Source organism: Schistocerca cancellata, chromosome 3 (assembly GCF_023864275.1).
Source record: "Schistocerca cancellata isolate TAMUIC-IGC-003103 chromosome 3, iqSchCanc2.1, whole genome shotgun sequence".
Classification (NCBI taxonomy): domain Eukaryota; kingdom Metazoa; phylum Arthropoda; class Insecta; order Orthoptera; family Acrididae; genus Schistocerca; species Schistocerca cancellata.
The window spans coordinates 387181017-387196244 of NC_064628.1; the positions used below are offsets into that span (position 1 = coordinate 387181017).

The 15228-nt window shown below is 43.4% G+C and overlaps 1 protein-coding gene across 1 annotated transcript in view; it reads right to left on the minus strand.

The window, feature by feature from the left end:
* Positions 1-15228, minus strand: part of LOC126175095 (sensory neuron membrane protein 1-like) — a 357930-nt gene that overhangs the window by 135242 nt on the left and 207460 nt on the right. Inside the window, exon 2 of the mRNA XM_049921638.1 lies at positions 2160-2317. Within this exon, the coding sequence (XP_049777595.1) occupies positions 2160-2317 (158 nt within the window). The remainder of the gene's footprint in view (positions 1-2159; positions 2318-15228) is intronic.

A 15228-nucleotide genomic window follows, 5' to 3' on the forward strand; every position in this document is an offset into this window, starting at 1 on the left:
ATGATTTTCATTAAAGATAATGAGAGTAGCAGGCTTGTAGCAGTTCTCGTCCCGTATGCAGGGTGTAACTAAATTTCCTTTACAGAATACAAGGACTTGTAGAGGATACCGAGACGCTTAAGATTACCACAAGAACTCAAGTCCGGAAACGTACCGTTCTCCCGCAACACGCAAAATACCACGAGACAAGTTTCTCTCTGAGTCCTGTTGCTTGTCAAATGGGCCCACTTACCAGTATGTCTTGATGTGTCAACCATCGACGTCAAAACAGATTTTCTACCTCTGTACCATGTTCTGGTGCACACGAACACCAATGCCTGGTCCTCCAGCATCCGTCCTCGTGTCAACGGGTCTACCTCGGATGCCACAGAAGTCTCGTAAATCAAGGATTTCATGACACCCCACAGGCTGCAGTCTTGTGAGTACGAGTAGGGAGAACGCACAGGTCAAGCAATAGGACCACCACACCTACCCACTGTTCCCATATCAGTGGTCCACATGTTCCCGGGCCGCACGTGCTGGAACCGCATGTATTGACGCACATGGAGTGGCATTTTTTCCAAGAGTCCACCACACATCAAGTGATCAGTGAATGGTGTACACAATACTATAATCTCTGGAACAGCTCTGGACGACATGAAATCAAATAAGGCAGAATTCTTAAAATCATAGGGTAAAATGGCAACCAAGCAACTATTCGAGTTGGTGTGTAGAATCTATCAAACTGGCGCTGTACGAACAGACTTTCTGACTAACACCATCCACACGATTCTCAAGATTGCAAGAGCCGTCAAGTGCGAAAATTATCGCTCAATCAGCTTGACAGTTCATGCATCCAAGTTGCTGAGAAGAATAATATTCAGTGAATGGTAATGAAAATTGAGGATCTGCTAGATGACGACCAGTGCAGCGTTAAGAAAGGTAAAGGCACAGAGAGGTAGTTCTGACGTTGCGGTTGGTATTGAAAGCAAGACTGTGGAAAGACCAAGGCACATTCATAGGACTTGTCGACCTGGAAAACGCGTACAACAATGTCAAATGATGCAAGATGTTCAAAATTCTGAAAAAAAACTCGGTTAAGTTGTAGGGAAAAATGGGAAATATACAATGCATACAAGAACCAAGAGGGTACAATAAGAGTGGAAGACCAAGAACAAAGTGCTCGTGTTAAAAAAGATGTGAGACAGACATGTTCACTATTGTCCCTAGTGTTCAATGTATATATCGAAGAAGCAATGAGGGAAATAAAAGGAAGATTCAAGTGCGGGATTAAAATTTAGGGTGAAAAGATGTCAGTGATAAGATTCCCTGATGACACTGCCATCCTCAGTGAAAGTGAAAAATAATTACAGAATCTGTTGCATTGAATGGACAGTCTAATGAGTACAGTGTACTGATTCAGAGTAAATCGAAGAGAAACGGAAGTAATGAGAAGTAGGAGAAATGAGAATAGCGAGAAACTGAAAATCGAAATTGAGCATCAACAAGTAGACCAAGCCAAGGAATTCTGCTGTCTAGACAACAAAATAAACCATGCCGGACGGAGCAAGGAGGACACCAAAGGCACTGGCAAAATGGGTATTCCTGGCCAAGACAAGTCTCCTAGAATCAAACATTGGCCTAATTTGAGGCAGAAATTTCTGAGAATGTACGTTTGGAGCATAGCATTGTATGGTAGTGAAACATGGACCTTGGGAAAAACGGAACAGAATAGAACGGAAACATTTGACATGTGGTGCTGCAGAATGTTGAAAATCAGGTGGACTGATAAGGACTCTGCAGAATCGGCGAGGAAAGGAATATAAGTAAAACAATTACAAAAAGAAGCGACAGGATGATAGGACATCTGTTAAGCCATCAGTGAATGACTTCCATGCTACTAGAGGGAGCTGTAGAGGGTAAAAACTGTAGGAAAAGACAGGAATTGGAATACACCCAAGAAATAATTGAGGACGTAGATTGCAAGTGCTACTTCGAGATAGTGAGGTTGGCACAAGAGAGGAATTCGTGGCGGGCCGCGTCAACATTTGCATGCTCGCGGATGGTGTGCACATGTACGAAGTAACACAGAGAATGGACCAAATGCTGGGCTTTTTTGTGAGGTAGGATATTTAGGTGCAGATACATCTGCATGTGGTACATATCTGGAGGGTACTCACTCGTAAACGTAGGGTCCGACTTGCTGCAGGACTGGTTTGGCACCCTGTTCCACCTCGTCTGGGTTGGTGACGTTGAAGAGGTACACCTTATACAGCAGCGGCTGCGGCAGCTGAACAAAGCGCTCCATGGCAGGTGAACCGTCGTGAAGCTGAACCGCCTGCAACACACACCAACAGAGGTGTTCAGTACATTACACAACAGCTGCAAGCTGTGCTCCATGGCAGCTGACCTGTCCTGCCGCTGCACTTCCTGGAACACACACGAACACAGGTGTCCAGTACACTACTGAACAGCTGAACAACAGGCTCAATAGCAGCTTGTCAGTCCCACAACTGCACTGCATGCAACATATACAGTCACAGGCAAGCAGGAGAGCTTCTGTGAAGTTTGGAAGGTAGGAGACGAGGTGCTGACAGAATTAAAGCTGTGAGGACGGGTCGTGAGTCACGCTTGGGTAGCTGAGTCGGTGGAGCACTTGCCCGAGAAAGCACACAGTTTTAATCTGCCAGGAAGTTTCATATCAGTACACACTTCGCTGCAGACTGAAAATTTCATTCTAGTACAATATAACAGTTGCACTTGCACAAAGCTTCCGTCGCAGCTCGCCTATCTTACGGCTGAACTGACTGCCTCTCTCTCTCTCTCTCTCTCTCTCTCTCTCTCTCTCTCAAACACACACGCGTACGCACACACAAGCGCGCGCACGCAGCCTGCACTATGCTACCGGGTATTAATAATTAAAGTGCAGGTACTCGCGGAGGTCCAGTGTAGGCTGTCATTATTATTTGGCAGCGAATCTTACTAGACATGTTACTGTGTTAATACGGAAACGATTTACGCTGGGAAAAAAATTAGTTCCAAATTTACTCACCAGGAGCATATATGGCACTATTGATCACGTCGTTTTACGAATGCAGCATCTCTCCGACGTCTCTGGTGCTTATATTGAACAAATTGTGTAAGCTGCGGTTAATAATAAAATCAAGATTATGTCCTTCTTACTTCTTTGACATATTCTGCCAACGTCCAGTTACGGAAATGATTCTGTACGTTTTCGTTGTATTCACAGCACCGGATTTGCACCTGGTGGCCGAAACTGGAACTAATTTTTTTCGCGTAGATCTGTTTCGCTTTAATGCATTAGCATATCTACGAAGTTTCCCAGCCATAAGATAATTACGGCCCACACTGCAACCTCTGCGAGTTGCTACACTTCAATCATAATCAACAGTAAGCTCTCTAAAGGAGGGTGGTGCTCCCCTGCTCTCTACCAGTGGCCTCGTGGCACGGTGGAGCAGCCTGAGAAATAACTACCAGCCACCACCCTGTGCCGCAGTAAGAGATGACGATCGTGCAGGTCTGCAGGAGCTCGACAAAGTACCATAAATACGCAACTAACAAAATATGGTTAGAGTCATCTTTGGCATGTACAACTTCCTGGAGGTGATGCGTATAATAAATAGGGGCCAGGGCGATCCTCACAAAGACACTACAGTAATTCCGGGTGTATCAAGAAGAATTATCTATTTGGCACATCTGCATTTCTGAGACTAATAAACATGTACAATGATTTTTCTTTTTTGACGAACAGGAAACTCAAAAAGTTCTTTTCATATCTTTCCATAGGTGTTCAGTATGGCCCCCTTGAGATACACGGCATATTTCAATGCGATATTCAAATTTTTCTCACAGTGCAGGATCATGTCTTCAGTTACAGCTTCCACAGCTACTGTTAAGCGATGTGTCAGGTCATACACTGTTATTGGTCACGGAGGCACCTAAACAGAGTCTTTTATAAACTCCCACAAGAAATACTGTCAAGTCCGGTGACCGTGGAGGCCAGTCATGTAAAACAGAATCATTTGGTCCAGTGCGACCGATACAGCGTTCAGTAATCCTTTGATTAAAAAATTCCCATACTTCCAGATGCCAGTGTGGCGGTACCCCATCTGTTAGTAAACGAAATCGCTCGAAATAGTCTCCAGCTGTGGGAAAATAAAGTTCTCCAGCGTATCGAGATATGTGCTTTCAGTAACAGTGTTCTCGGCAAAGAAAAATGGACCATACCGGTACACGTTTCCCATCGAACTGCACAAAACACATTAAATTTTGGAAAGTCCCTCTCATGTTGAGCAACTTCATGTGCTTGTTCCAAACCCCATATTCTCACATTGTGACGATTCACCTTTCCATTTAAATGGAATGTTGCGTCTTCACTAAACACTAAACGTGAAAGAAAACTGTCATCCTCCATCTTGCCAAGAATGAAATTACAGAACTCCGCACGTTGTTGTTTGTCACCTTCACGAAGGGCTTGCAGTAGCTGAATTTTGTATAGTATCACGTGTAACGTCGACGCAACACACGCCAGACGAACATCGGGATCATGTCGAGGTGCACGGCGAACGGATTTCTGCGGACTCCTTGTGAAACTATTGCGGATGCGTCCGACGTCTGTTTCAGACACTCGGGGACGGCCCAGAGATTGGCATTTACACAAAGAACCTGTTTCTCGCCACTGTTCATGCCAACCTGTAATGCTCTTCTGTAGGAGGATCCACACCATACCTAGTACCAAAGTCACGCTGAACAGTTATTAGTGACCCGCACTGCGCAAAACGTAGAACACAAAACGCTTTCTGTTGTCCCGACACCATTTTTACTAGAACTGAAGTGGGCAAAACACTGGTGCTACCTAGCGGGAACCATGTAAAACTCGAGAGTCTGCTCTTTCCAACAGTACGTTGTTCACGGACACATCTCAAATAACATTATAGTTACGATTTTTTAAAAATTGGATGATTGTTTTTTGATACACCCTGTAGATCAAGATATGTTAGATACATTTTAAGGGTCCTTCAACACTTTGTTTTTCGTTTACAGACTGCTGCAAATGGATCGCAGTTCTGGCACAGAAGAAGACCGAGGTGTACGTTCGAGCCGGCCAGTGTGGCCGAGCGGTTCTAGGCGCTTCAGTCTGGAACCGCGCGACCGCTACGGTCGCAGGTTCGAATCCTGCCTCGGGCATGGATGTGTGTGATGTCCTTAGGTTAGTTAGGTTTAAGTGGTTCTAAGTTCTAGGAGACTGATGACCTCAGAAGTTAAGTCCCATAGTGCTCAGAACCATTTGAACCATTTTTTTTTTTTTTTTGTACGTTCGATTTCATCCTCATTTCCAACCAAATTCCGGAATATCCAGCCTCATAAAGTACAGCGTGCACACAGGGCAGGTTAAACGCTTGTGCCGTAGCTGTACTCGACGTCATATGACACTTGAAAAGAAGCGAAGTCGCGACTCGACCGACGACACTAGATACCTCCAGTAAGCTGCAGTCGAGTTCCTGCGATGTTTGGGCCACTGAAGACGGGAAGCTTTGACTGTGGCTGAGAATGGTGGCCTTTTGCGAAGTGCTCGACTTCAAATTTCAATTGCAAGCAGTTCTCTTCAGATTCTTCGTGCGTTCACTTACAGCAGCAATTGCTTCAAACCTACTGTTACTGACAAAGCATAGCACTCGCCTATGATCCACATCAGTTAGGTAGTTGCGGCGGGGATTGTTCTCTCACTATACATTAAACCATCAGTCCACCTACTTAGACATGTTTCAGGTTGTCTGCCCATTCACTCTGCGATGGAAGATACTGATTTCGAAAGTTGGGCGTTAATACTTCTTCACAAAGAATTGAGTCTAATATGATGAGCATACACAGACTCTGAGTCTGAGATATTATTATCGCGAATAGTAGTGAGCGAACAGTTGTCGATGAAAGTCGAAACTAGTCGGACGTAGCGAGCTGTGGAGAGAAGCCGCGCAACAAGAGAGGTCGCAGCCTGCCGTGATCGTGCTAGCGCCGGGGCAGACCTTTGGTATTAACTGAGGACTTTTTTTTTTTTTTTTTTTTTTTTGCTGCACATAGTTCTTGGTTGCTTGCGCGCTGGAGGTATTTTGTCAGATTTATGTATGCGTACATTGAGAGTAATATTCGTATCATTGCTGTGGGCAGAGACATGTTTATTGAGTATACACGTTGTTGAATAATTAAAGTCTGTGTAAAGTTCGTCAGTGTTTAAATAATCTATTTTTCGAATATAGTAAATTAAAGTCTTTATAGGTTTCTTTTATTTATTTATTTATTTATTTACTTATTTTTTCACACCGCTTATGGCTATTTGACGAAATCCCTCCTACTCATTCAATTTGTATATAAAAAATAATATGACAGTTGTTGTTGCAATTATTACGACCACGCATTGCGCTCTGCATGGGCCGCAGTATTGCTTTTGAGATATTCTCTCGTACCAATCTAACACCATCCACAGCACGGCAAGGCCACCGTTGTGCGCTTTTACCAAAGGTGACTGACATTTATTCTAGTGGGCGTATTATTACAGTACATAAGATTCTCAAGCTTGATCAAATAAATTAGCTTATAAAATTGTGAGCTTAACAAAAGCAAGACTGCCAGGTTGGCAGTGCGATATCTTTACTTCTCCAACATTCAGCACGTGTACAGATCACGAGAGTAAGATAGGATAGATGGGTACAGAGCCATAATTAGTGTGGTTTGTTGTTTCGTTTATTATTATTATAAGACTCGAGTGTGTTCGGCAACTGCAGTGGCGTCCTATAATCAAAATGCCGAACAAGTTACCGTTTATTTCCATGAACTGATTTTACTGGGCTGAAGTCATCGAAAAGTTGCATAAAATGTGTATTTTTAATAAGAAGAATCTTCACAGTCGTAAAAAGAACTGTTCCAGAGAGACGTTGATTTTCACGAGACTTGTTAATGGTATAGTTTTTATTCAAGTTGGTGTTCGCAAGTGGCTGCCAGACAGAAACCGGTTGGGGAAATAAATTAAACTGGAACTGGTACCCCTGCTTGATTGCAACCACTTTTCACTGCCTCTCTGCACGAATGGAATGCAACAGGTATTGGCTGATGTTGGCATGCACTATTTGGCGCATTTGTTACAGCAACAACAACGCATGACCAAAAAAAGTAAAGTACCCAGAAGGGGAGAAGAAAATGAAACTTCACTGGCTGCAATGGTATGCAATGTTATTTGAGTGATTACAAAATCGAATCAAACTTACAAAGAACTTAGTAATCTGAGGCCATTTATCAGGATGATGTCGTACCCGCTCTGGCCTGGATGCACCGCATTGATTGACATACAGCTGTTGTATCCTGTCATGAGGCAAGCAGGCATACAACAGTTCTAAGTCGTCCTTGATATCCTGGATAACGGCAACGGGAAGTAATTCAAGTGGGAGCTGATAGCACAAGTATTCTGTGGGTGTCTGTTCTAGAGATCTTGCTGTTCACAGAAGTACCTCAACACCACGAAGGCTTTCTAAGCAAGACTTCAACATGACTGCTTAAAACATGTATTGATCATTACGATAGCTGTCCCGCAAGATTTACATTTTAAGTACGTCTACGTTGTCCTCAAGTATATACACTGAAGCGCCAAAGAAACTGTTACACGCATGCCTGTTCAAATACAGAGATATTACATGTAAACAGACAGAATACGGCGCTGCGGTTGGCAACGCCTATGTAACAAAACAAGTGTCTGGCGCAGTTGTTAGATCGGTTACTGCTGCTAAAAGGGCGGGTTATCAAGATTTAAGTGAGTTTGAACGTGTTGTTATTGTCGGCGCACGAGCGATGGGACGCAGCATTCCTAAGTAGCGATGTAGTGGGGAATTTTCCGTATGACCATTTCACGAATGTGGCGCGAATATCAGGAATCCGGTAAAACATCAAATCTCCAACATCACTACGGCTGGAAAAAGATTCCTGTAAGAACGGGACCAACGACGACTGAAGAGAATTGTTCAACGTGACAGAAGTGCCATCCTTCCCCAAATTGCTGCAGGTTTCAATGCCGGGCCATCAAGCGCCAGTGTGCGGACTATTCAACGAAACATCATCGATGTGGGCTTTCGGAGCCGAAGCCCCACTCATGTATGCTTGATGACTGCACGACACAAAGGATTACGCCTCGCCTGGGCCCGTGAACACCGACAATGGAATGTTGACGACTGGAGACATGTTGCCTGGTCGGACGAGTCTCGTTTCAAATTGTATCCAGCGGATGGACGAGTACGGGTATGGAGACAATCTCATGAATCCATGGACTCTGCATGTCAGCAGGGATTCTTCAGCCCGTCGAGGCTCTATAGTAGTGTGGGGAGAGTGCAGTTGGAGTGATATGGGAGTCCTGATACGTCTAGAGATGACTCTGACAGGTGACGCTTACGTAAACATCCTGCCTGATAGGCTGCATCCGTTCAGGTCCACTGTGCAGCCCGACGGACTTGGGCAATTCCAGCAGGACAACGCGACACCCCACACGTCCAGAATTGCTACTGAGTGGCTCCAGAAACACCCTTCTGAGTTTAAATACTTCCCCTAGCCACCAAAATCCCCAGACATGAACATTTTGGGCAAATCTGGGTTGACTTGCAACGTGATGTTCAGAAGAGATCTCCACCCCCTCGTACTCTTAACGGATTTATGGACAGCTCTGCAGGATTCACTGGTGTCAGTTCCCTCCAGCACTGCTTCAGACATTAATCGAGACAACGTCACATGTTGCGGCACTTCTGCGTGCTCGCGGGGACCATACACGATATTAGGCGGGTGCACCAGTTCCTTTTCTCTTCAGTGCATATACGTCAGGACAGTGTAGACGTACTTGAAAATGGAAATCTGCGGAAAAAGCTGTCGTAATAATCAATATATGTTTTAAGCAGTGATACTGGAACCTTATTATACAATGTCATTTCAAAACATATCTTTCTCTGCAGTCTCAGCCATCAAGAAAATCACGAAGACTGTTCATGGGGACACATGCCGAGTCTGAACAAGCATTGTCCTGTTAGAAAATGGCACCACGGCACTATCGCATTAGTGGTAACACATGAGTACGGAAGATCGTTATGCCGTCAGAGCTGCCAGGCGTGACCAGAATTCATGCCTGATCGCGCCTCACCCCATGACCTCAGGAGTAACACAGTTATGCCTCTCCAAAGTATTAGAAGAAAGACACCACCGGAAAAGCAGCCATCTGTGCTGTGTTCTTAACGGTAGCCTACGCACTGCACGATAATACCTTTACTTGCTGCTTCCACACTGCGACCAGTGATGTGGGATGATACATAATGTTGCAGCGGGTCCATTACTTACTTTCTCATGACAGATGCAGGAGTGAAGGGAGTATGTTACACAATATGGTGATCCTCCCCTGTGGTAGCAATACGTGGTCGACCAGAACCTTAATTACGAGTACGTCTGAACTCACGTTCCTATACAGTTCAACATCAGGCCACTGTCACATTCGAAGCCCCCCCCCCCCCCCAAATTTGGATATTACATGAATCGACCATCATAAGACCCCTCTCAAACGCTGTCGGGTGGTGACAACGCTGTCTCACACGAGTACGCAGCATCCGAGTGCTCTTCACAGTGATCACACACCATCTTCCACTGTTCATTCCGTTTATAGACGCTACCAGGCCTGGTAAGAACGCTAAACACGTCAATACTAATGCACTCTGGTGACCACTGTATCTGTTACAGAGAATTGCAACACCAGTCATTTACGTACCCGTCGATGGTGTCTAACTGTAGGAAGTTACAAAGACATCCGAGCAAGTCTTTTGCTTGCTTCACTTCTTTTGTGAGGCATGCAAAAAGCGCCACATGTTCAGGCCTCTTCAACGGTGTCTGAATTCTAACACTTAATACCCAGTACATTAACTACTTAATGGCTTTTGTTGCTGACGGTAAAACTCAGTAGCAGTTGAAATGTTCTTTACGCAATTTCAGTGCAAGGCACCAAAATTTCATGTAGACTTTTCTGTTATGTACAGACTAATATGTAATATAAAGGGAGAAAATACGGAATCTCTCCCTTTTCAAAAAAATTTAAAACATTCCCCATTCACAGCTCTGACGGATTATTTCATTAGATTCAAGAGCAAAAAAATTCATGTAAGCTATTTGGAAAGTAACAGTGTGTATTGCAAAGCTGATCAGCAAGTAGTATATTAAGCCGCGAACAGAAGACAAACAAAAATCACTTTACACCGACGTGAGAAAGGTCATTGAATACCTCCTAATATCGTGTCGAACCTCCCTTGGTTATTTATTTATTTATGTATTTACACGTCAAGTTCCGCAGGACCAAATTGAGGAGCAAATCCCCAAGGTCATGGAACGTGTCAGAACATAAAATTACAACATAAAAGTAATAACAGATGAAAATAAATGTTCATGAACCCGAAAAAAGTCAGTCCATAAGTTTAAGTAACGCAATCAAGTATAAGAATCAGCTTAATTTTTCCAAGGAACTCCTCGACAGAATAGGAGTGACCCATGAGGAAACTCTTCAGTTTCGATTTGAAAGCGCGTGGATGACTGCTAAGATTTTTAAATTCGCGTGGTAGCCTATTGAAAATGGATGCAGCAGTATACTGCACACCTTTTTGCACAAGCGTTAAGGAAGTGCGATCCTAATGCAGGTTTGATTTATGCCGAGTATTAACCGAGTGAAAGATGCTTATTCTTGGGAATAAGCTAATATTGTTAACAAGAAATGACAGTAAGGAGTATATATATTGAGAGGCCAACTTCAAAACACCCAGACTCGTGAACAGGGATCGACAAGAGGTTCGTGAACTTACACCACTTATTGCCCGAACCGCCCGTTTCTGAGCCAAAAATATCCTTTTAGAATGGGAAGATTTACCCAAAAATATAATACTGTACGACATAAGCGAATGAAAATAAGCAAAGTAGACTAATTTTGGTATCGAACGATCACTCACTTCTGATACCGTTCGAGTAGTAAAAATGGCAGTATTAAGTCTTTAAGCAAGATCCTGAACAACTGCTCTAGGCTGTGCAGCCACCCTACGTTGCATAGACTCAATAAGTCATTGGAAGTCCTCTGCAGGAATACTGAACCATGCTGCCTCTATAGCCGTCCATAATTGTGAACGTGTTGCCGATGCAGGATTTTATGCACGACCTGACCACTCGATTACGTCCCATAAATGTTCAGTGTGATCCAAGTCCGGCGATAAATCATTCGCTCGAATTGTCCAGAATGTCTTTCAAACCAATCACGATCACTTGTGTGACGCATTGTCATCCACAAAAATTCCATCGATGTTTGGGAACTTGAAGTCACGATTTGAAGTGGAATGATAATATAAAATTAGTTGTTGGTAAGGCGGGTACCAGGTTGAGATTCATTGGGAGAGTCCTTAGAAAATTTAGTCCATCAACAAAGGAGGTGGCTTACAAAACACTCGTTCGAGCTATACTTAAGTATTGCTCATCAGTGTGGGAGCCGTACCAGGTCGGGTTGACGGAGGAGATAGAGAAGATCCAAAGAAGAGCGGCGCGTTTCGTCACAGGGTTATTTGGTAACCGTGATAGCGTTACGGAGATGTTTAGCAAACTCAAGTGGCAGACTCTGCAAGAGAGGCGCTGTGCATCGCGGTGTAGCTTGCTCGCCAGGTTTCGAGAGGATGCGTTTCTGGATGTATCGAATATATTGCTTCCCCCTACTTATACCTCCCGAGGAGATCACGAATGTAAAATTAGAGAGATTCGAGCGCGCACGGAGGCTTTCAGACAGTCGTTCTTCCCGCGAACCATACGCGACTGGAACAGAAAAGGGAGGTAATGACAGTGGCACGTAATGTGCCCTCCGCCACACACCGTTGGGTGGCTTGCGGAGTATAAATGTAGATGTAGATGTAGATGTAGATGGTTCTAAATGGTCTCCAAGCAGCGAACATAACAGTTACCAGTCAATGATCGATTCAGATGGACCACAGGATTTAGTCCATTCACTGCAAAAACACAACCCACAACATTATGGAACCATCACCAGTTTGCACAGTGCTTTGTTGACAACTTGAGTCCATGCTTCGTGGGGCATCTGCCACACTCGAATCGTACCATCAGCATTTACCAACCGAAATAGGGGTTCATCTGACGAAGCTACGGTTTTCCAGTCGTCTGTGGTCCAACTGATATGGTCACAACTCAAGCAGACATGCTGCAGGCGATGTCGTGCTGTTAGCAAAGGAACTCGCGTCGGTCGTCTGCTGCAGTATCTCAAAAACGCCATATTTCGAAGTACTGTCCTAGCGGATACGTTCGTCGCACTTCCTACATTGATTTCTGCGGTTATTTCACTTAGTGTTGCTTGTCTGTTAGCACTGACAACTCTACGCAAACGCCGTTACTCTCGGACTTCAAGTGAAGACCGTGGTAACTACATTGTCCGCGGTGAGAGGTAACGCCTGAAATTTGGCATTGTCGGCGCACTCTTGACGTTGTGGACCTCGGAATATTCGGCTCCCTAACGAGTTCCGAAACATTATGTCCAATGCGTTTAGCTGCAGCTACCATTCTGCTTCCAAAGTCTATTGATTCCAGTCGTGCTGCCATAATTACGTCGGAAACTTTTTCATGCGAATCTTAAGTACAAATGACAGCTCCACCAATGCACTGCAACTTTATAGGTAGGTTGGTTGGTTGTTTTGGGGAAGTAGACCAGACAGCGAGGTCATCGGTCTCATCGGATTAGGGAAGGACGGGAAAGGAAGGCGGCCGTGCCCTTTGAAATAACCATCCCGGCATTTGCCTGGAGCGATTTAGGGAAATCACGGAAAACCTAAATCAGGGTGGCCGGACGCGGGATTTTTTTTTGTTTATTTTGCCTTTGAGTGTGTACTCAATTTAGCCATCGGCAGCACATAGTGACAATGTACACATAATTGAATGAACAAATACAGAAATGCATATTTACAAGAATAAAAAGCTTAACTGTTTTAGTTTTGTTCATAATGTTTTAAAAATTGAATTGAATTGAGTTGGAAAACAATTAAAAATGTCTTGGCTTGCAATTCACACCAATTCTGAAATATCTGCATCAGCAAGACATATTTATAATTTACGTACACCATTAAAACCTACAGATTGTGACCAGTACTCTTGATGAAGTTAACTATCACTTTATATAGACGAACGTCTTTAGTACACAAAAGAGAAGAAGCTGATTGAGGAAGATGGTAGCCCATACTCAGCAATGTCTTCAGAAAGACCAACCGTTCACGGTCAAATTTGGGGAACATAAATAAGATGTGGTTGACATCAGCTTCCGACTCAGGATCACACTCACATGCTGGTGAACTGTAAACGTTGATCCGATGTAGATGTTGTGGGAAAGAGGCATGATTGAAGCGGAGTCTTATGATGGTAGAAATCGTGGATCGATCCAGATGTGTCCTCATGAACCACGGCTGTGAAGGAATCCGAGGTTGTAGCACTGCGTAATAACCGCCTTTTGTCTGTTGAGAAACATTGTAGTGTTTCCTTTCCTCGGGGTTCTGCCGTGAAAATATAAAATAGAAAATCTGATTGGGTTTTGAATTTTGATGGAATAAGTTACGGATAAGGCGGACTTCGTATTATTGATTGAGATAGTGCTGTAATTTGACCGTGCGTGGCAGACCGGGTCGGCAACACTACAAAAAGCGACTGTAAGGAAATAGCATCAGAAATAAGTTGAAATTTACCTTATAAGTCTGTTAGAAACGTAGTATTAATTATAATATAGTCTTCGTGGCTGTCTTCTTAATTTTCTTGTAGTATGACCTGTTTTCATTGTTCTCCGTCTGTTGAAAATTTCTTTAAGTTGTCACTTTCAGGATTAATTTATAAATTTGGCGATAACCATTTCGAACCACTATTGAAATAACTTCGTTTCGTAATATAGTTTTAATTTCCACTTAAAAGCATATTTAACACAGCGCCGAAAAATACACGTCTTTCATATGAAGACAAGAGATGAACCGTCGTCCTCCCGAATGCGAGTCCAGTGTGTAACCACTGCAACTTCATAGGTTACACACGCGATACTACCGCCATCTGTATGTGTGCGTATGGCTGTCCCACGACTTCTGTCACATCAGTGTGTACTGATGTAGACTTTTATGTACGGACTACCGTTTAAAATAAAAGGACAAGAAATAAATTTCTGCCATTTTAAAAGACATTTTAAAAAAAAACCTCATTAATTACTCTGACTGCTTATGTCAGGGGTTCCCAACAAAATTTTCTCGAGGACCCCCTCATCGAGCATGATTGGTACGTTGTCATATCACAGTATTAAGTATCTAAAAAAGCCAAATTAAGAGTCTTTTGATACGTTTTCTATTTTTGGTACTTAGAAAAAACACTGAATATTCATTATTGAAAAAATACTGAGCTTAAAACTTTTTCAATTTAGCTACCATTGTTATTGTTAAATTTTTGATTATTGCTCAAAATCGTTGTCTTCAAATCTTGGTGTTTAGTATAACAAATGCATTATCTTCCTCTTCATCTGTAAGCCTTTCTCGTTTTAACGAACCACTTTTTAACCAACGGTCCATTTTTAACTACGCGAACTGTAGCTTCCCCAAAAAACAACATTTTACAAACACTACTGTTAGAATACTGAATATGTAAACAATACGGCCTGTGAAAGCACTGAAAATAAATTAACAGTGGCCGATTGTCGTCTGAAATGCTACTTTCTGTGTAAAGAGACTGTCAGTTGTCAGCTGCAAAGACGCAGCGCGCGTAGTCTAACGGCATAGAGCAGAACTATTTGCATCTATCTAATTCTAGTTTTGCGCTAGAATGTGCTAGTGTCAGTTGGCGCTAGGAAGACGCTACACGCAGAAGTTAAGGTTCGCTAAAGCTCTGCTCATGCAGGGAGCGGCCAAAACTAAAAATCTGTTATAATGCGAAATATATTTAATATATTTTTTATTCCAATAGCATCTTGCGGACACCTCTGGCATAGCTCGCGGACCCCTGGGGGTCCGCGGACCACCTGTTGGAAACCACTGGTTTATGTTATTAGATTCAAGGACAAACAGTGTTTATTATAAAGCTGCTTGGCGAGTGGTAGTGTATTGTAATATCGAATCGGGTAAATGTTAAGTTACAAAGGCAAGACAAACAGCAGTTACTTTATACACATGA